At 39.4% G+C, this 22,783-nt stretch overlaps 1 protein-coding gene across 2 annotated transcripts in view; it reads right to left on the bottom strand.

Annotated features, from left to right (window-relative positions):
* The window catches only part of vipr1b (vasoactive intestinal peptide receptor 1b), a 49,044-nt gene that overhangs the window by 6,093 nt on the left and 20,168 nt on the right, over positions 1–22,783 (bottom strand). For both annotated transcript variants that reach the window (XM_006795139.3, XM_087846164.1), the window contains 9 exons: positions 16,321–16,421; positions 13,932–14,029; positions 11,698–11,830; positions 8,604–8,757; positions 8,413–8,473; positions 8,208–8,280; positions 4,806–4,897; positions 4,051–4,180; positions 2,178–2,219 (listed from right to left, as the gene is read on the bottom strand). In XM_006795139.3, the coding sequence (XP_006795202.3) occupies positions 2,178–2,219; positions 4,051–4,180; positions 4,806–4,897; positions 8,208–8,280; positions 8,413–8,473; positions 8,604–8,757; positions 11,698–11,830; positions 13,932–14,029; positions 16,321–16,421 (884 nt within the window). The remainder of the gene's footprint in view (positions 1–2,177; positions 2,220–4,050; positions 4,181–4,805; positions 4,898–8,207; positions 8,281–8,412; positions 8,474–8,603; positions 8,758–11,697; positions 11,831–13,931; positions 14,030–16,320; positions 16,422–22,783) is intronic.

Below are 22,783 nucleotides of genomic sequence, written 5' to 3'. Positions count from 1 at the left end.
AATTAAGCACTGTAAAGAGCACACCAAAGCAACTGGTGTATAGGTCAGATCTGTTCTCCTGGCCAATTAGAAGTCTAGTGAAAAAAAACTGGTATTTACATCATGCTTTTCTACTCTAAGTGAGCACTTAAAGTGCTTTTTACTACAAAAAACATCCATATTTTGTCCTTGTCCACGCATTAATGCAGAAACAGAGTTTAAAAAACAAAACCTAAACCTGGGAGGAGATTTTCAAAAGCTCCGACCTAAAACAGAGTTTATATGTTAACAAAAGGACAAAATGCTGCCAAATGCTTTCCAAAATACCCGTGCACGTGTGGACAGGCCCTGCTGTTACTCCCTACATACCTCTGTCATTCTCCAAGTGTTTTTGAACACTATTCTATGATTGAATAATCGACTATAAAAACTGCAGATCTCTTAAAAGCGGGTGACCTGCATTTTAATTAAACAGAAAAACAAATTGGTTGGCGTGATTTTCAGCAGCAGACGAAGCTCAAGGACGGAGGGGAAAAAATGAAAAGCACCCAGAGAAAATCCACAGAATTAAACGCCGCCAGCGCTGAGGTGGTGCGCCATTAAAAGCAGTACCCGACACTGACATTAGTTTTCATTTAGACCATGTCAGAGGGAGGAAAGTGAACCAAACAATAAGCAGACCTTCTGTTGGAGGATTGAATATTTTTAAATGTGCCTTTTTTGTTGTTTTTTTGCAGATATTTTCTTATGTTGGAACATTATCTACAGTCAGTTGCAGGTTTTGGAAATTTGTTGCTTTTTTGTGTCATGTATTACAGGTTAAGGGGCTGTGCCAGGTGTTTGTGTTATTCTGCACACTGTACACTTCTATTACTGGATTAGACTATATTCATTTCCCCCCCAAATAGTGCGTGCATCTCCAAGGTCTCCCTTCACTCTCTGAGGATGTGTGTGCATATGTTTCCCTGTTTATGTGGCACTGCTCCAGCTCCCACTGGACTCTGGCTGGCACACTTGACACTCATCGACTAATCAACCCGCCCCTCCCACACACAGTCATCCACACACACACTCGCCATCATGTGCTTTCATCGACAGCAGCAATGAGAACACTTAGGCTTCACATTTATTTCTCTAGGTCAGGGGTGGACAATCTCAGTCCACGAGGGCCGGTGTCCCTGCAGGTTTTAGATCTCACCTTGGGTCAACACACCTGAATCACATGATTAATTCATTACCAGCCTCTGGAGAACTTCAGGACATGTTGAGGAGCTAATTTAGCCATTTAAATCAGCTTTGTTGGTTCGAGGACACATCTAAAGCCTGCAGGGACACCGGCCCTCGTGGACTGAGATTGCCCACCCCTGCTCTAGGTCCTTCCTTGTGCTCTACCAGCCTGCGTCTCTTTGTTCGGCCAACTCCTTGTTAAGTAAACCTGGCTGCACACTCTCCACCGGCTTCTCCAGAAAACCCTTAACCCCTCATTTGGACCCACGTATCTTCTTTTTTAAAGACAGTCCTGCCTCGCAATCGAGTCCAGCAGTTTTTTCTTTTGCATGAATTTTATGAGAGCATGACACTTTAAAAACTGTTTTGCATTATTTAGGCAAAAAGAAAATCAATATAGCTTCCACTTCTACCTTGTCAATATTTGTTTTCTTGCTATCGACATGTCTGCCATTCCTTAAGCACCGAGAATTCAACAACTAAACCTAACATAACTTACCAGCAGTGCAGAAATCTTCCACACTTAGTAAAGGACGCCTGGAAGTTGCATGAGATTAAAATTCAGGCAGCATAGTGTCAAGCCTCGCCATCTAGCCCATCACTGTGATTCAATCTGGCCCAGCACTGAGAACATAAATAATCTTCCCACAGAGAGCCTGTGCAGACATCACTGGATAGCTCCCTGCCAAAAAGACTGTGTGCTTTTTACAGCCCTCCCACCCTGCAGGCAAAGTGCAGAAAATATGCTGTGGGGAGGTCCAAGAGAGGAGCTGGAACGACAAGCGCCGGTGACTCATACCCGCCGCTCCATCTACCTGTCAGGACTGTGTGTGAATGTAAATGGTGCGCACAGGGAGCGACGGAGAAACTACAGATAAACTACATTTTCTGAGAATGAGCGCACGACTGCAGGCTATCTCTGTGTGGAAGTACTGTGGTGTGTTTATATCAGCAGTGTTTACATCACCTACCTCTCCGTTCAGGAAGCAGTAAAGGACTGCGACCACAAAGCCCTAAAAGGAAAGAAAAACAGTGATAAGAAAGCAGGAGCAGAGGATGTAATGGTTAAATTTCTTCTTTGTTCATCTCGTCTTATCAATTATTTGTTATTTTTTACAGTTTTTCTCAGTTTCAGAGGCATCCTTTTTAAGATCTTAGCACTAAGGATGTTTTCCCCGTGTTTTTAGCAAATTTGAATACCTACTCTGTGGAACTGTTATTATTATTATCTGAGAGATTCAACAAGACATGATTTCAACTTGTATTTAAAAAGACATGATTCACTGGACTTCCCTCGCTCTCCCGATTCTCATGCACCTCACGGTTAATGCTCTCCCCGTATAATCCACAAACATTCACTACACTTTTTTTTTTACGTCGTCTTCCCCTCCCACCTCCTTTCTCTCTTCAATGTCCAGTCCGATTCCTCGGTGTATCTGAGTGGGCTCTTCCTTGTTTTCAAACTGGTGACACGTTGGTGCGCTAAAGCTCAGTAAATGTGTTTTACAACACTCCTACTAATGGCCCTCAGCTGTAAGCTAACTGGACAGTATGTGACATTAGCTGATCCAAGTCCCGAGAAATTCCACACTCCTTTGTGATGTGCATGCAGTCCGACGATGTCACATTTTAGCACATGCTCGGAACGCTTGGAAACCTGGGCAAGCAGGTACTAAGAAAGTACCTGGTACCAGGTACTATGACCTAATGGGAAATGGATTTGATGATCTGAGTACTAGTAGTAAGTACTAATGGAAAAGGGGCTTAAAGGTACAACACACTGAACCTTGTAACAGCTGGGCTTCAACAGCACAAGACCACATTATGTGCCACTCGTGTCAGCTAAGACAAGGAGGCAACAATTCTCATGGGTTCAGGAAAATTGGACAACAGAAGATTGGAAAAACGTGGTAGGTTGGTGTTACCAAAATGAAAGCATGAATCTGGATTATCTTGTATCGAGAGACCAGACTGCTGGTGATGGTGGTGTAATGGTGTTTGGGGATATTTTATTAGCCAAATTCACTGTACCCAAATGGCCCCCACAGTCACCCCATCTCAATCTCAATTTGGGTTGTAGTGGAACTGGAGATTCACATCATGGATGTGCAGCCAACAAATCTGCAGCAACTGTTTGATGCTGTCATGTCAATATTGCCCAAACTCTCTGGGGAACTCTGTGCCACGGAGAATCAAGTCAGTTCCGAATGCAAAAGGGGGATCAGTCCAGTATTAGCAACGAGTACCTAACGAAGTAGTTGGTGAGCACAAGTATTTAACTCATGAAGAAGACTTAATCTCTCTTGGTTATAAAGATTGTAGACAGTTGTGTTTGTGTTCCAAATACCTTCTTACAGCTTTAACTGTCTTAATTAAGCCAAAGCAACAGAGGAAAAGCTGTAAAAAATAACATGTGGCAGTCATGACAGTCATAAATGTATTACACAGACAAAACAAATGGGTGTCGAGTTGTAATAAGAAGGGGGAATAAAAGGAGTAAGGAGAGGATTGTGTTGGAAAGGTTTTCATATCTTCCAAGCTGTTGTAATGCAGCTGTGCTGTCTGGCTGCATTCTCCATCATTCCTCATTAAATGATGAACTGAAATAACATCAGAGCTTTAAACAGTTACAGTGCCACTGAGCCAGCCAGCAAAGTGCTTGGAGACCTGATGCAGTTTTCTTTAATAGTAGCACTCGCCAGTTCAGGGCTGAAAGCATGCCAAATCACTATTTTTGGACCACACTTCTAGAAGACTACATTTATTTTAAGGCACTGGATTCGAGGAATCTACAGGTATTTTTTTTAACAATCACTTTTTCCTCAAAAACATTTGATCTCATACCTGAAATGATCCCAGAATCAAGTCAAAAACCAGCCGCAGCTCAGTCTTCACTTGCTCGGGGATAAATGCAAACACTATATAATTGATCCCAAACAGAGGAATCAAAAGCAGCGTTGACTTTGCCAGTCGCCTGAAATGATAAGGCAAAAACAAATTCAAATCCCTCCCTCCAGTCAAACCAGCATCCAATCTGTCTCTGTATACCCCAATAATGAAATGCAGCTCAGGAGTACTTTTCATTTTAAATTTCAGCTCAGCAGACCAGAGACGGGGGGGGCGGGCGGGCACCATTAAAAGTGTCAGTTGGAAAATAGCTCATGCATTATGACTGGCTTATGAGATGCTCTCCATCATATGAAAAACCACTTAAATACATATAGCACTACATCTCTGTGTAAAGCAGCTGCTGGATGGCGGAAAACCACAGTGTGCTGTGCATGCTAAGATTTTCTTCTCTGAAGTCCAAAAGGACTAGTTATCCCTGCATCGCTCTGAGCGTAAAAAAAGTTACATTTGCAGCAATAGTTACAGCAAGAATACTCAGGAGTGCGTGCTACTCTGCTGCTTTGCAAGTTTATTCAAACAAATCTTTGTTTATCATTACAAAAGCAGCTAATGGTCACAGAATGTCCACCGAGACAGAAGTGGCGGAGCTCTTTCCAAACACCCTCGTTCGTATCAGTGACATTTCATCCTTTATTAGCTGATACATAAAACAAACTTCCAGCATGAAAAAGAAATTTAATTACACTCACGAGTACTGGTTGGAGTCGTTTCTTCCAATATCGGGGCAGTTTATCTTCTGGCGAAGTATCCGAATGATGCAGATGAAAAGAATAAAGTTCATCTGTGGAGAATACATTCATGTGAGAAAAGCACTGAGGCATTTCACACTGCAAAGACGGTCACAAGATTTGGGTGTTTTTTCTAATGTATATGGGGAGATGTTTGTGAGATTCAACTCATAAACAGAAGCGTTGGATTGTGGCGCTGGCCTGTGGGAAAATGAGCATTTCTAAACTGATGATTTGGGCTGTGAGTGTGAACTGGCAACACATCAGTCATCATGATGTGCTCCCAGCTATCAGTCACTGGCTAAGTACAGAAAAACAGAGTGTACTAACAGTAAGGCCGAGACACTCATGTTAAATAATGAAGCTGACCCTCCTCTGGGAACAACTGCTAGCAAATAACTAAACAGACCCATCTGGACACAAGTAGGCGTCTGCTATGACACTTTGTCCAGAGCAAGCTTTTAATAGCTGGAAATTATATTAAAAGCTTTTTTTTTTCACCTTCCATGAGAAGATCCGTACCACTCACTCATGATTTAGCTAACCACAAATATTTAAACACAGAAAACAGCTGGTTCTTTGCAAAAGGTTCAAAAAGCATCTGCTAGATTTTCTATAAATGTGACCCAGTACACAAAAAGACATAGGCTGTGGAGCCCAGCTGCACAAAAACGGCCAAGAAATGACGTAATCAGGGATAACCGGACAATATTTCCAGTGTTTGTTACTATAGCGATTACTTCCATTAAGAAAGCTGATAAGAGGCTAAGTTCACTTCAGGTCACTTCACGAGTGACCAAATAGGTAATGTGACAACACACATATGTTATGCCAGTTACTAGAAATCTCATAACCATGGCGACAACATCATTACTAAACAACAACAACTTAAAGATTAGATGACCTTCAAGTTAAAAAATCATAGAAAATAAATCTGTTTTCTTAATTTGAAAGTGAAAAATGTACATTTTTGGACTTTGGCCTGGTTTTAGCATGCTGTTAGCCAGAGTCTGTTCTTCTTTTCAACTTTGATAATGCTTCTGGTATCGTTAAATTAGCTTAATGCTCGAGTAAAGCTATAGGCAGGCTTCTAAAAAGTGGGCCACTTTTGAGTATTAGCATACTAAAGACCAAAACAAGTGTTCAACTAGTAAAGTTAAACCATTTAAATGCAATTCAAGCTCAAAGTTTGTATTAGCAAAAAGAAAAACCTGAGTGCTAGCATGTGTTGGGTTGTGTAAATGCTAACTAACACTGTGTGAAGCTAACAGTGTTCACTAACATGCAGCTTTAATGTTTATTGTGTTCAAATGGACACATGAGCTTGGCAACATTTCTCTATTGCATATGTCTCTAAACATTTATTTTTACTTTATTTTAACTGCAACTGCTCATCACCACAGATCATCGGTCTCTATTTCACTCAACACTCTTTATGGTCTTACTATTTCCCTCCTGCCTGGCAGCTCCATATTCAACATCCTTTGTCCAGTATATCCACTATCCCTCCTCTGCACATGTCCAGACCTAAGCTGTCTCTCTGATGTACTCATTTCCAATCCTGTCCCTCCTGGTCCCTCCTAATAACAATCTCAAGATCTTCAATTCTGCCACCTCCAGCTCAGCCTCCTGTCTTTTTGTCATTGCCACATCTCCAAACCATACATCATAGCAGGTCTCACTACCATCTTGTTCCCCACTCTGCTTCCCTTTCACTGTTGCTGCTTTCCTTCTGTCACAAATCACCCTTGATAAGTCTTTTCACCCTGCCTGCACTCTCTTCTTCGCCTCTCTTGTGCACTGTTGTAAACTTTTATTTGAACAAAAAATGGTTAGGAAATTACAGACCTGCAAAATAAAACATCAATGAGGGTGCACATTAGTACATTTAAGAGAAGGAAGGAAGAAGTATTTCAATGGGATCCGCTGAATGCTTTGCACACCTCTGAAATAGTCTCACTCACGCAGAGATTAGAGTCTGTTTTTCTTACTAGAGATGTGGTTCAATCTGCATCTGAGCTGTCACACTTTAGCATTTTTATCTTTTGGGGTTTTAATCCATGCACTGGGGAAAACCTCATTTTTTAAATTACCTTTCTGCTTTCAAATTTGCATGCTAAATATTAAACTTTTTTCCAGCAGCCTGTTATCTTGACTTTGAAACTGTGACTTAAAAATGAGGCAAGCAGCTGCTTTTAACAGCTTATTTCGGTCTGAATTTCATCAAAGACTTGAATACGAGTACAGAACCACAGTGTAAAAGTCCATATCTGTGGTTTTACTGAGTATGATGGATTAAATTATTGGTTTGACTGGACACTATTGCCTTCTGGAGTCCTTTTGTCGCATAATACTAAAACTTGTTTCTACACTATACTGCCAAATATATTCGCTTGTCTGCCTTCAAAAGGACATGAACTTAAGTGACATCCCATTCTTAATTCATTGGGTTTAATATGATGTCATCCCACCCTTTTCAGCTATTACAGCTTCAACTCTTCTTGGAAGGCTTTATGAGTTGATGGGAATTTTTGACCATTCTTCCACAAGTGCATCTGTGAGGTCAGACACTGATGTTGGACGAGAAGGCCTGGCTTGTAGTCTCCAGTCTAATTCATCACAAAAGTGTTCTGCTAGGTTGTTGTCAGGACTCTATGCAGGCCAGTCAAGATCTTCCACACCAAACTCTCTCATCCGTGTCTTTATGGAGCTTGCTTTGGGCACTGGTGCACAGTCATGTTGGAACAGGAAGTGGCATACTGCTATACTGTTCCCACAAAGTTGCGAACTGTAAATTGTCCAATGTCTTGGTATGCTGAAACATTAAGAGTTCCTTTCATTGGAACTAAGGGGCAGATCCAGCTCCTGAAAAAACACCCCACACCATAATCCATAATCCCCCCTCCATCAAACTTTACACTTGGCACAGTGCATAGGACAAGTACCGTTCTCCTGGCAACTGCCAAACCTACATACAACACTGTTTTGCACTGTGTGATGCAACGCAGCAGCTCTGTCATGGAAACCCATTCCATCAAGCTCTTTATGCACCGTTCCTGAGATAATCGGAAGGTCACATAAAGTTTGGAGATCTGTAGTTGGCGAATTCTGTGAACTGAGGTGCACAGTTCACCGCTCTGTGATTTGTACGTGGCCTACCACTTCATGGCTTTGTTATAGTACCACTAACAGTTGACTGTGGAATATTTAGTAATGAGGGGATTTCACAACTGGACTTGTTGCACAGGCGGCATCCTATTACAGTACCACGCTAGAATTCACAATATTACTTTGAAAGAGCTAGCTCAAGCTGGTTAGTGCTGATGTAAACCATGAAAACGTTTTTAAAGCTCATGAACTTACCAGAATTGATGCCAAAATAGGAGTTTTAATGATCCACCAGAACACATCGGTGTTTTCTATTATATCCCAGCACCTGGTAAGACATGAAAGAGTTTTAATGTATAAGATGTAGCAAAACAAAGCAAAAAAAACCCTCAAAAAACAAAACAACACAAAAAGAGTATTTTCTGCTCGATTCTGGTCTACCAGTTGCCTAGTCTCTCACCCCACATCATTATAGTTGGCTTTAGCGATGCTCCAAGCTGTGATGAAAATTGCTGGACCGCCTGGGGGCAAAAAAAGCATACAACCAAAAGTTACTGTGAATTCCAGCTGTAAGGTTCTCGACCTGTAGTTGATGTACTGCTGACACTCTATAAGGTCTCGTTAATAGAACAAGAAACAAGACTTTCTCACCCCAGCCGATCAGAATATAAGCCCAGAAGTACTTCCTCTCGGAGAAGAAGGAAACGGCCAACAATGCATGCAGATAAAGGCCTTCCACCAGCAGCCAGAAGAAACTGGCCATTATACAGTACTGGAAAAACACAATCACTGCTTTGCAGCCAACCTGGCAATGGACACAAAAGCATGAATCATACAATGATCTAGTTAACAGGGACAACCTTATGTTGAAGATGATGCGGTGAAATTTATTCCCAGTTGTGGCCAAAAACTGCATTTAGAAAATGAAAGAATAAATTGGAGTTATTTGTTTCCTGTTGGTGAAATCAGGTATATATCTGTGTTCTTTTATATTAATATGAATCCTATGACTGCAGTAGAATGACAATTAGTTTTTCTTGTGCCCTTATTAATAACTTGGAAGCAGAAATTCACTCAAATGCTTCTTTTATTATCAATAAATTCCATGGACATATTGCACTAAAAAAGTGAGTTACTACTTATGAAACTTTTGTAAATAATGGCTTTAAAGGTAGTGCAAATCTGTGTCCTATTCAGCCTGCACTTTATAAGCTCTCTGCCTCATTCAGTGAAAGAAAAGCTGCCAAAGTGCAGAAATGTTCCGAAATATAATGCAGGAAGTGAGAAGGATTAACACTGAAGCACTCATGAAGCATTTGCGAAAGATTGGATTTAAAGAATGTTTTTCCAAAGAACAAAATGACCCATAGCTTCTGAGATTAGCCGAAGCTGAGTGTGACTGAATTGGCAAGTGTGCTGAATTAGTAGATTTATGAGTAGTAGTAGATGCCCTGATAGGAAATAAGCTTCTTCGCTGGGAAACAATACACCTTCACAGCCTGTTTGAACGTGCTTATTCTGCTTGATATTATGATAGCTGAATAAAATGTTTCTGCGTAAGACATCTGAGTCTGCATTCACAAGATTTCCATAACACAGGAAAACACAATAAGCTCTCTTCTGGTTGGCTGAACAACGTTTGCGTGAGGGTGGATGAGTTCATTCAAAATTGAGCTTGCTGATGCTGAATGCCGGGGAGGCAGGCTGCTATTGAGATTGTTACACAACGACATGTATAAAAAGGCTGATTTTGCCTGCAGTGTTTCTAAATTCACTCTGCTGGTCAGATCTACAAGCGTGTACAAGCAGCTTTAGAGTGAGCAACGCGGAGATCCTACGCAGAAGACATCACACGGATAAGAAAAATCAAACTGTGCTCCTTTAAAAAGACCCCGTAAGAGTGAATACATTGAGCACTTTAGCAGCTGGAGTACAGCAACAGAATAGGAAGGGCTGGGCTGAAGGGCATTATGGGTAGAGAAAAGTGGACAGTAAAGAAGACAATAAAGTCACAATAAAGAAAAGAAAATCAGAAAAAGCTGTCAGGTCTTTGTCACGACAATAGAGTTGAAAGAAGAACAAACAAATCATGATGTGTAGTTGGACAGAACCTACCTCTTATGCAAAAAATTTGAAATGCAAAATGCAATCATGACACGCTTTCTGTTATAGCCACTTTCTACTGTAGTACATTTTAGATGGAGATATTGTTTAGATATTGAATTTAAAAAAAATATTTTCGATGGGATGCGATGTTTATTTAGCTTTCAAAAATAGGTTTTGAAAGCTAAATAAACATGATAATCTATGGCTATCTGATAATATCTGAATCTGGCTTAAACGTGAGGATTTTTTATGACTACGAGACTTAAAGAAACTGGCTTTCGAGGCTGACATTGTGCTGGTGGCTCAGTTAATTTAAATCCAAGAACTGGGTCTCTTGACTTTGTTTGCAGCACTTTTAATACCAAAAAAATATTGCAGCCTGTCTAAAAAGTCTCCAGTATTGGTGAGTGATTTCTTTTTTTCTGTTTTCAGTGGCCTTGACAAGCTTTTGTATGCAGTCTATGTTCTACACAGGCAGAATATAGACAAAACGAGCAACCTGTCTGAGTAGGCAGAAGTCTTTATGTATGAAATGTCTTGCTTCTAGCTTCTCCAAAAACATGCGCTGTATTGAAAATATTCACATAATCCAGAAATGTCTTGTTCTGTTTTAGTCCTTGTGCATGGAGTTAAAGTTTGGGACAGCTCATTGAAGCAGCTCTTACTGGGCTGACAGGAATTTTGTAACCCATATAAATTGATTCCCGCTTGGCATGTTGAGGGGGAAGAAAATGGACCCAGATGGGCTGCCTAAGCCTTGCTGCTTAGTTTAATATGTGCAAATCAGTACAAATTGATTGCTGGAGCTGAGTTTTAAAAAGCCTGCCGTTAGTCGCTAAAGGAGGATAAATTGTGAGATATTATGCCACTGGAAAAACAGGGAATAACAGGAAGCTCAGACACGGATCTGCATGCATTTTTTAAATATGCTTTGAATTAATCGGGTGTTTAACTATGGCAAACATCCAGCTGTATAAGAAGAGATAATGAATGGAGCATGCAGAACACCTGCACACATACAGATAAACACAGCAGGAGCAATGCTAACAGCTGTAATGGAACTAATGTTGGGGTCACGATGAGCACCGCAGCACCAGACCCGTCTCTATAATGTCTCTTTCAAATGTGCCATGTTAGCAGCTGGCTCCTGTCAACCCAGCGAGTCCATTAACGTAGTGCAGCCGACCACAAAGCTCACTAACAAATAGAGTGAGCCTCTGCTCATTGTGTGGCTAAATTCTGTAACATGAACCTCATGTTTATTGGCCACACACCTGACGGGGCTCTGGACTGTGGCTCATTGTGAAGGGGTGATGGTTGAAAGCCAAAGGACAACAATCAAAGACTGAGGGCTGTAAGTCCATGTTTTTATTACTATTTTAATATTAACATACTTGGCTAATGTGTGGCTTTTGTTGTGAGATTGAAACTGAAAATTGACACAAGCAGTTTTCAAAACTTTTAAGTTATTCATCAGCTATGATATGAGAACTTAAAATGTCAGTAATGATCAATAATGATCAATGATGCTACAATACTAATACTGTACTGAATGTACTGTAATACTGAATGTATTGAGGTCTTGCTGAGTTATTTGAAGTTCTAGGAGAGCAATCATTAACAAGCAGCATTAACTCACAGAGCCCGAGGAGCAGTTGTCCACCTCCCCGACCTCGTAGAGAACCACATCTTTGATGAAGACAGCGATAGCCTTCAAGATAAATGAAACAAACAGATGCATGTGGATGTAGTTCCTTGTGCAGTGGAGTTTCCTAGGACACACAGAATGAGAGATACAAGAAAACAGATCAAGACAAAGCGACAAGACACGCGCCCTGCCCTGCATGCTAATTACACAATGTCCTCAGAGTTAATAGCTTAAAATGACAGCAATTCACAGACAGTTAAATCATAATTACGTTTCTTAGTTCCCTTTCACTGTGTGGGTGGATCAGTTTTAGAGCACAATAAATGGTTTTTATGGTTCTTCACACACCTTTGAAAATAGGCAGGAGAGGTGGATTTCCAAGAAGTTACAGGAGTAGAAACAAGCAGTTCTTTTAACACTTCTTCTGCTGACTACATTATCATACTTTAGAGGTAATTGGGGAAAACAGGTTCCTAATAGCTTCAATCACTTTTTTATGTCAGAAATGGTTGTTGTCTGGGTAGGTAAATATTCGCCTGGAGTACAGCACATTCCCAGTCAGTTAATGTTCCCTTGGACATCATAACAGTTTCATTTAACCTTACCTCATTCCCAGGGGAGTAAATTGCCATGATACCATTGTTATCCAGATTTTATACTCACATCAAACAGCAACTGCTATTTTATTTAAATCCCTATTTTTCTTCTACTTCTACTTTCTTCTAGTTCTTCTTTATTCAGTTTCGGCCAGCCTTTAGCTGTCAGACAGATGGTCTCATATCTGACTCTAGAAACTGTAAACCTGACTTTTAATGTCTGTATGAGCTCAACAACTGTTCATCCAATCTACTTTTAATGTGTTGGGGTTCCTGCATATGTTGCCTTTTAGAAATGCGTGTAGTGAACCATATAGCACTAATACTGCTCATAATACCCCACGGTCATAACTCTCTTTCTGGCTCAAATCTGTGGGTTGTTTTGATTTCACACCTTCACACCTTTTATCTCCCTGACCGTGGCCGGCCTTGTGACTTTGGGTTCATGACGGTGAGCAAAACTCTCAGGTGGACACACTTTGACACCTATTGCTTGTCTTTGCAGAAAGCATGAAAAGTGCCTCTTATCAGCAACTAATTCAATAAGGCACTTTCCGGTGACAAAAGACTCAAAAAGAAAAATGTGACCAAAAATAAAATTCAGATCCATATAACAGAATAAATGTTACTCCACCACTGCGGCCACGAAGAGAAATGGGTGGCTGTACACTGAGAGAAAGCAACTTCCATGTACAAAATGAAAACACCTGTTGCATCATCACTGAAAATGAAGGAGATAAAATCAGAACACATCATTTCACAGCTCATGCACTTAGGTGGGGATTTTTGCAGCTGCACAGAAAATTGAGTATAGAGTATTTACAGTGTTTGGAGGGCGTGTAGCACACAGGAAGAAGAAGTGCTCGAATGTGGCCCACCCATTTACACGTACAGTCTTTGTACACAAAAGTTTTTTCTTTGCAGCATTCATAAGCAAGAAAAGTTCACTTCGCATCCTACTCAGGCAGACAAATTGCATACAGCAGTTTTTCCAAAAAAAAGTAATGTGCGGTATTATGTGAGTCACTCTTGAAATGTCCATTCATTATCTTTTAGGGTGAAGATGTTGCAGTTTAAAGCTGGCTTCTTATTCTTCCTCAGAACTGTAATTGCACTTGAGGAGGTTACAATCGTTCCCTGGCTTATCAAGCAAAAATGCCGGTCCTTTTTTTATCCCGCAATACTTCAAACGTCTAACCTTCAAAGTGCTGCATGCGCCATCAAAAGATAGAAGAGTTTGAGTGACAGTTTATTTCATTTGGAAACTATTTGTATCTTTCATCTTGGTTTAAGCCTGCTATTATACTCGGGTGTGAAGTTGCAGTGATCAGAGACGATCAAATTCCAGCAAAAAGTGTTTGACGCGTGACACAGAAATGTGCAATTTGTCACAATGTTCATGTCACATCAGCCGGCAGGGATAATGCCACTGTCAGCGTGCTTTGTAGATAATAGCTCGTACTGATGTTCTTCACAAAAATCTCGCTTTTTGTTCCGTTCATCTTTTTTCTAAACAACTGACCACATAAAAAGAAGTTAATCCAGATGGAATGAAATTCACAGTGAGTGCAATTAAATAGCACATAAGTACTTAATATAAAACAGCTGAGCTATTGTGCATCTACATACCTGAAGATGCAGAGGATCACAATAGCGGTAGTAAGCGAGACGAGCGATACGCTGTGGCCAATGGTGTAGCCGATCTTGACTTGCCAAAAAAACTTTCCCTGCACAAAGAAACATAAAAACAGAGAACAAATCAAAGAAAAGGAAACAGCCGGTGCGTGTTTACACACTCAAACAGTGACATCACTTGTGTTAGTTAATTTAACCATTCAAAACATTGATTTGTTTCAATTTTTGGCTTAGAGACGTCTTTTATTATTGCTATTAAGCATTTAGGCTCCACTCCTGTCATTTTTAAGTGTTGTAACTGAAGAGCTCTTGAACCACGGTTTTGTGTCTCTCTCTCACCAAATACTGGATCAGTCCAGTCATGCGATATACTGTAACAGCATCCTGAATTTCTGGATCCTTTCAGAGAAGTTTCGCTATGTTACTGCCATGCCACTGTATGTTGTGCGCTTGATGGAAATTAAATTAAGATCTCCTGCATCCTCTGGAACACTCACACATATCATGTTTGCAGTAAGACGGACATCAAATTCCTTTTAGAGTACTTCACCGGGCCAGGTCCCTCCTGACTTCCTATGTGGCATACTAATGAGGCCGCCTCTTTGACTCGAAGAGCAAAGTGCCCACCAAGAAAGCTTTTACCACCCTGCAGTGCACATCCACTCTTCACTCTGCTCCACCTTCGTCAACACAGACAAGATTAGCTCGGGCTGCAGTAAAACTGAACTAAATAAGAGCAGCATTTGATTTATTTATTCTGGCCCTACTCCTGGAAGGATTCTGAATAACTTCTAATGACTCATAATGCCTGATAACGGAGGCGGGAGTTATTACTGACCTGTCTGTGTCAATTATGCCAAGTGTGTTTCAAAGACATTCGTATTTTAATTACAATACGAATGTTTTTGTTACAGCATCAAACCAAATGACCTTATAACCATAGATTTTCTTTCTAATCCCATCTTTCTCCCAATGTATGACTAGCACAGGGTACAGCTACTCTGGTTATCTTTACAGTTAAAATATGCATTTATCAGAACACACTGTTACTCTTTGTTGAATCTGTACACAAACATGTACTCCTATTAAATAACACAGTTCTGCAACCAAAAAACTGCATAGTATTTTTACTGAAACCGGGAAAAACATTTTAAAAATTCCATCACGTCAAGTTTTCTTGCAAAACTTATGTTTTTAGTTTCATTTCCCCTTTTAAACTGAAACCTGGTATCCTATACTTGAGTCAGAAAATCGTATCCACTAAAGATTTCTCACATTAATTGAATATTTCTAAGAGCGAGACTCAAGAGAAATACAAATAGAAAATGCGAGGGATTGAGGGGTCAGTAGGAGGGGGAGTGCACGGTGGGTTTGGCAATGGGAGGAGCTCAGATGATCATGTCCCAACAGGTTTATTTCGTTCATAGCAAAAGGTAAGGAATCTCCCCCCCAAAAAATCATAGTAACTGTAATAAAATATTTATTTTTTTCATTGCTGTTGTGCTTTTGTTTAATGTAAACTCCTCCTGTTTTGTAAAAAAAAAACTGTACGTGATGGAGGGAAATGGAGTTCATTTTTGGATTCACCACCTAAAAAACATCAAATTTACCAAAATATCCCATGCAGTTGGAAAACTGTTTTTGCAGACCTGTGTAATCTGCATGCATCAGATTACAATTTTAAGTTAGCGACCATGTAAATACAGTATGTATAAATAAGTACGCTTTAGCAATGCAGTAATGCTAAGTAATGCTATCTTTAGCTTTGTAAAGACTAGCAGGTTATCTACTTCCACACTTTATATTGAACTAGTCAAAGTATCCTGGGTTCTAACGCAGCACTTCATAGTTATGAGTCAGTGAATTAAATGCACCTTCCTCAGTATATGGGCAAGTTACCTGTATACTAAGAAACATACTGCATTAAGCTGTTAAGTTAGTTGGGCATGTTGCTGTGTTCCTGCTAACTTTTGCTTTCTTAATTTCTTAAAATGCAGTTTAACAAACAGCTTTTCATTAATTGCATCATCTTGCTGTTTCCTGACATTTATGTACATTTCTATATCATATTGACATTTAGTCCAACAATAATAAAAAGCCTGCACATGAAAATATAAACAGTATTCTTTGACAGCTTCATTCTATATATTCTGTAGACTCAGTCACTTGAGGCAACTCAATACATAGGAGTGAACAAAAGCGTATATGAGGTACACAGTGGCAACCAATCAATACAGTAATTTCCCCAATACAGCCAATAACACCCACCCACAGAGCAAAGAAAAGAGCTTCTCATTCAATCCTTCCTGACCGCTGGCTCTGGACACCATTTCCCGCTGTGCAGCTCTGGTAATTCACTATGAGACTGTGTCAGACTACTCACGTCATCGCTAGTGCTGTTGAGATTGTATCCACAGCTCACAGCAATGTCAATAGGATGCATCTCGGTCCAGCCATCTTCTGTGCAGGTTTTCGAAAGGTTACCTGGAGACGGAGAAGAACCAAAGAGGTCACAGCCACCCAAGCGTTACATTTCCTCTGCCTGCCCACCAATAGGTTCAAATTGGACACGTTGTGACATTGTCAGTGACCCAACAGGTCACTGCAAACAGCAAACAACGGCAAAAAAATCAAACTCTGCAAAGTGCCACAAAAAGTCTTTCCTGCTAATGTGAGCCGCTATTGACTTGTACTTTACCTGAGCCTGCAGAAAGGCACTCTGCTGTTACAGATATTGACTGATCCGTATCTTGCCATTCATCTAACCCCACATAATGATCCAGGCAAGAATGCATGCACCAGATAATACTACCATGCCCACAATATACTGCTTAAAATTTACTCTAACAGCCTATTGTTTAACATCTGATGATAATATGAATAAAAATAATTAAAAATGTTTAATTATGATAGGTCTACTATAGATATTATATATAGATAGAGGGTTATGTTTTCTTTCAGATTTTCCTGATTAGTTATAATAATATGAGATTACATTTTAATAATAATAATAATAATCCTTTTGCAAAAAAATGTTACAAATTGTATATATTACTTGTGTACCATCTGTCAGCTAAAATCAGCTGGTTGTTTGCATTGGTGACAGTAAGGTTGCAGAGTGCCCTCTGGTGGGTAAACTATGAAACAGCACTCAGGATAATATGGTTGAAGGGTGTTTCTATTTCTTCTTGATGTTCTGTTGTAAATGCTGGTACTGATATATTGACTGATATTGACCATGCTGATATATCAGGTCGGCTCGATTGTAAGATGATATATGTAGGCAAAAAACAATAAATGAATGATTCTGCTGGAACCTTTTGAGTGATTCATACTGCACGTCTCAACATTTTGCGCCTCACCAGATTAATTTAATCACAACATACTTCCATTATATATTGACAGAGAGCGTTGACTGGATGGTGTGAGACTTTCTTTCAAAACTGGTATAAATCACTCCTAGAAAAAACACAATTTCTTGAGAAATCCCAGCTACCATAGAGCGAAAAGCGGGGTACACCCTGGCCAGGTCGCAGTCTGTCACAGGGTGATATTTTGAGTTTTCTGTTCTTTTCTATTTGTTTTTTTTTTTCATTATACCTTTTCTTTTGTTTTTTAAACCTCCTGACTTTGTAATGAAGTATGCAATAAAAGAGAATCACACAAATCTGTGACCGATATTATCTGCTTCCCATAACCTGATTTCTATTGATTTGTATGGAACTGAACTTTCACTTCTAATATTTCTGATTTAGTTTGTTTTTTCTTCTTTTTTGTGGATTTCCTATAGAGACTTCTTTAGATGGTCTCAAAAAATATTGAGCCACGTTATTTTAAGGATGTTTAGTTACTATTTCTCTCACTCTGCAGCAGAAACTGTCTGTCATTTGGTTTATTTGTGAAATTTGTTCATGGTTTATTCATTGATGGGGCATCAAAGGTTCATGTAAACAGCTTAACTACTAAAAGACCTTAATTTTAATGTGACCGACAGACAAGCTGCTCTGTGCATATAAACAAAGCCGCTTATAACCAAATGATATCAGGCAGTGAGCTGCTAATGAAAGAAAGTGCAGCAGGAGGTTGTTTCTACAGCATAAACACTGCTCAGCGCAGAGCGGTTATGTGACTGAAATACCCCTTCTGTGACTGCATTTACGCATCATGCTCAGATGCTCGAGTCTTATTTTACCATAAATCAATTTCCCAATTTGCCAAACACACCTTCATGGATGCATAAGTAAACACACATACACAACATCAGGCTCATTAAATCAACATCTTCCACATTCCTCATCTGTCACCACACAACTTTTCAGACAATTTTTGAAGCGAACGGCACGAGCTAAATCCTCCAGAGAATCCTGAATGAATACATTGACTAAAGCTGACTTGAAGTAATCGTATAGGCACATGGACTCATTCATTTATAGTCTGGGTGGAAGGGATTCGGTCTTTCCACTAGATTTACTCCAGGGTATTGCAAAATGGCAAAGCAGAAAATCGCCAAGAAGCAGTGTGACCTGACCTATACTCGAGACCATTTCACAAATAAAACTTAGCATAGAGCCCTTGAACAAATGTTGTGTTTATATGGATCGCTTAGATTACAGAAAGAAATCTATATACCAATGTCCCAAAAGAGTTGGAAAATAGCTTGTCTGTCAGCACCAACAACTTGATAAGAGATGTTTTCGAATATGGTTTAACAAAAAGTGCTAAATATGGTAAAAAAAAAAAAAAATTGACAATAATCCAAACAAATCCCACTCTAAAAGAAAAGAGGGGGAGAAAAAGCAAAATTTTAATTCAACCACCTTCAAGTACAGAAACAAAAGCTAGAAAACTGATTTCATGCTTCTTTATTTAGCATGTTAACAGTTCAAACGGTTTCAGCAGAAACACATCAGTAAAGTCCTCCATGATCGCTGTTGGTTTTTTCATTGCATGGACACAATTCACAATATTAATAAGAGGCGATACCGGCGGACTCTGAGAGTCCCATTATGCTGACTAACAGCTTAATCTGTGAATTGTCATGCAGGACGAAGGTTTTGTCAGGATGCTGTCAGGCTGCATAAGTGGAGATCTGCTGTCTGGTGACAGGGTTGAGCCATTTGCAGAGAAACGGAGAGCTGGAGCATAGTCACCACCATGGTCAGGTCTCTATGAGGAGCATCTTCAAATGCCACTCGTCCCTCAAGTATGAAGGATAATATCGGATTTATCATCATTTCTGATGCTAATTTGTTTAATTTCCTTTTTGTCCTCTGTCATTTCCATAAAAAAAAAAAAATGAGTACATTTACATGAGCGTATTTAATAAAGCTCACACAAAGGCTACAGATGCCCTCGAATCAATTATGACTCAAGTGAGGGCAAAGATTTATTAGATTATTTTCGTCTCTTTGATATTGATTTTTCTTTATTGGGCATTTGTCTTTGCCAAACTGCAAACTCAATAAGCACTGGGACACAAAGAAATCTACTCATTTGATCTCTAATAGCCACAGTCTAGTAGCTCGCAATTTTCTCTAATCGAATTTTTGACAAGCCAGTAGATTGTTACAAATTTAAGTGCTGGGATATTTCGGACTGCTTCTCAGCAGTAATTGATGCATTTTGGCATTTGGTGTTGCTTTTGACGTCAGATTGATGTTTAGATGGAAAATGATGCGGCTCAGTCCTGGTTGTCTTTTCTGGTTAAAGGCACGCTAGCCAATCATGATGCCCAGCATGACGCAGCACATCCAGATGCTGACATGCGCAACATCTATAATATTTACCGTATGTAATATGTGACTATTGTAAATAATATTTACAATACGCTTAGAGAGGACTCAGGCGCTAGCTCTCAAAGTTGTTGGGGTCTCAGAGATGTACGAGAGACAAACAAGTGGCATCAGCAGTGAGATGTGCGGGAAACTTTTTTTCATGTTTTTCTTTAATCCAATTTTGTTTTTGAAGATTTAAAGAGATTTATTCCAGACATGCAGTTGCAGTCTTTGTATCCCTCGAGAGGACTTTACCTCAAACTATTTCCCTCTCTGTTTATTTGCCTATTTGCATTCACTCTTTGTCGTTGTTATCAGCGGGTAATACCATCAAGCTTTCTATTTCATGTACACATTTTATCTCTCTAGCTGTTTGTCTTTGTAATAGGTTTCCAGATATTCATATATTCAATGACTGCAGCCACCGACCTCCCTGACTGTTACATATATACTTTTTACCTAACTCAGAACTTCGGACTTTAAATAAATTCCACAGCTCTTCTGACAAAGCGCTAACGCTGCCACTCAAATGTCAGCTGCAGCTCAGGTGTAAAGCTGTGAGAGCACAAGAAGCTCACAACAAGCAAAGCTTGTGATTTGTCCACCAGGCATGTCAGTAAACAAGCTTTTCTATCACAAGTGCCCAGGGAAATTCCCCCACCAGGACAGCAAAGGTAACGTCATTTTTCCATGGTTTCCTTTAGTTTGTGTCTCTGGTATCGCTGCCACAAAAGAACACAAGTCAGGTGACAGAAATCCTACAATTTATACTTTTTACACTTTTTATATAAATTTAGCAAAATAACATGAACTGGAAAAAATGCTTTTTGGAAGGAAGGAGGTGGGTTTAAACACAACAACAACAAAAAACTTTTTCTGGTGGGAGCAGTTTCAATCTGTTCTACTTGAAGCTAGATTATTTTTATTAGTGAACTCCAATACAGAAAAGCTGATTTGGGAAAGAAACGTTTAAAAACTGTCAGTAGAATATTATCTTTTTTGGGTCTCCCTCCTACTTTTGATGTTGTGGTATCAAAAATGTACTTGAGGCGAGATGAGTTTCCTCCAACTGTCCAAAGAAATGCCTGTTAGGTTAGGTGGTGACTCGGCAATAGATATGAATGACAGTGTGAATTGAAGTCAATCTGTCTGTGTTAGCACGGCAATGGATTTCACTTCGAAAGATATTTATGCCCAAAATGATGACTGAAATCCTGAAATCCCAAAAGGGAATCCTGCAAAATTCACTCAGGGAGGCTTGCTAATATAAGAGACTGATGAAATCAAAATAATTAAAAAATAGTTTAGTTACAGTTTCATGATGTTATTTGAATGAGAAACTAATCGGTAATATTCTCACTTTAATCCAGTGTGTGTTGGTGAGTGGTGGGAACAAAAACAGCAGAGACCCAGATCTCTAAATGTAACACATGACATAAGCGTAATGCTGAATCCTTGCTTTTTAAGGCTGATAAGAGGAGTACGCTTTGGGTTTAATAAGCTCCCAGAAATTTTACTGAAACACAAAAGTCTGTTACTAAATATGGACAGTCTGGGCTTTTTGATAAACATGGCTCCATAATGCACCGAAGATTAAAGCGTAGAAAAGACAGCTTTTTAACACAAAATGAGAGAGATGAGTTGGATTCAGGTAAAAGCCATGCCTCTTATTACAGGCGAAGCAATCACAAACGAGTGGTTGTAGTTAAAAGTCAATCGTGGTTTTAATCTGAGAGAGAGATAAGACAGTGGGCAAGCAAAAAGAGCAAAAAGTGAATAACAGAAAATTGAGGGACGAAACATAAAGATTTCCATTAAGAAAACTATATTTGTCACAACACATTGTCTTTTGCCAACATTTGGCCAACATGCAATACTGCCTGTGGTGATTTTAAACTCACAGGTCCATTTAAACCAATCCAAGATTTTTAGCTTTGAATAGGCATCTGTACATGTAGTGCTGAAAATCCATCTACCATCTATGAAGTGTTACATTTCCCCAGGACTCCAATTTGCTGTTTGACTCTCTGAGGGGCTAATGCAGGTATGAGTGCATCTTCACTTCCACAGGGGAAAAAAAAGAAGAGATCAGCTTGCAGAAAAAGCTCAGGGGAATTTTGACTGGCTGTTTAAAAGGTGATGGATTGGCTTTCATCACACCCAAAAAATATGCAGCATTGAAAAAGCCACATTTTTTGGATACAAGCCGGGAAAATATACAGAGAGGTGTTAAGTTTGGAAACTTTGTGAAAAAGTTTAAGAGTAAGAAAAGTAAGAAAAGGCACAGTTTGTGGAGTGAAGTGTTTTCCAGAAATAAATAACACACAAGTTCAACACAATTTAAAGGAGGGATTAATTTTTTTTAAGATGCTGATTCACTTTCCAATAGTTAGATGTTAAATATGAAGCTTGTCAACTTAGCTCAGCCTTAAAACTGGAAAAGACAAATCAGCTGTCGGGCTAAGTCAAAAAAACAAGTGACTCTAAATCCCAAACGAGTGACACCAAGCTGGTGTTTTTCCATTTTGCTTTTGCTACAGGTTAAATAAAGGAATTTTAACATTTTAATTACTCAACTTTAGAGGTTTTAAATGACATTTTTTAACCACTGCACAAAGCTCAAGTCTCTCTTTGCTTGGCTGTGACGCTCAGGAGTGGGTGTAGATGAAACATAAAGATATTTTGAGGACACATTTTACTACACTGAGTGCAAAATCTGATAATAAAAGTGCAGAAGATGAAATAATTCCCATGTTTTTAATAATTTGTTACCATATTTTGATTCATTTGTGTAGATAAAACAGGTGTACATTATACAAATAATCAGAACAACAGGCCAGGTTTTAACCTAAAGCCAAACCACAGGCAAGTTTAAAAACATCTTAATAAGACAGAAGCAGTCCTCAAAGAACAACGGTGACATTTTGAGATGTTTAGTCTTCCCTGAGCTATTTTTGTCACGCGATTTATTTCCTAAAAAACAAAATTTAAAAAAACTGTCTAAAGTCTACTTTACATCCTTTTTGTCTCTAATAATTAACCAATTATTTTATAACCAGATGATGTAGGTTT

The sequence above is a fragment of the Neolamprologus brichardi genome, chromosome 9, assembly GCF_056152115.1.
Source record: "Neolamprologus brichardi isolate AB-2024 chromosome 9, ASM5615211v1, whole genome shotgun sequence".
NCBI classification, from domain to species: Eukaryota; Metazoa; Chordata; class Actinopteri; order Cichliformes; family Cichlidae; genus Neolamprologus; species Neolamprologus brichardi.
This window is presented reverse-complemented; position numbering and strand designations above follow the sequence as displayed.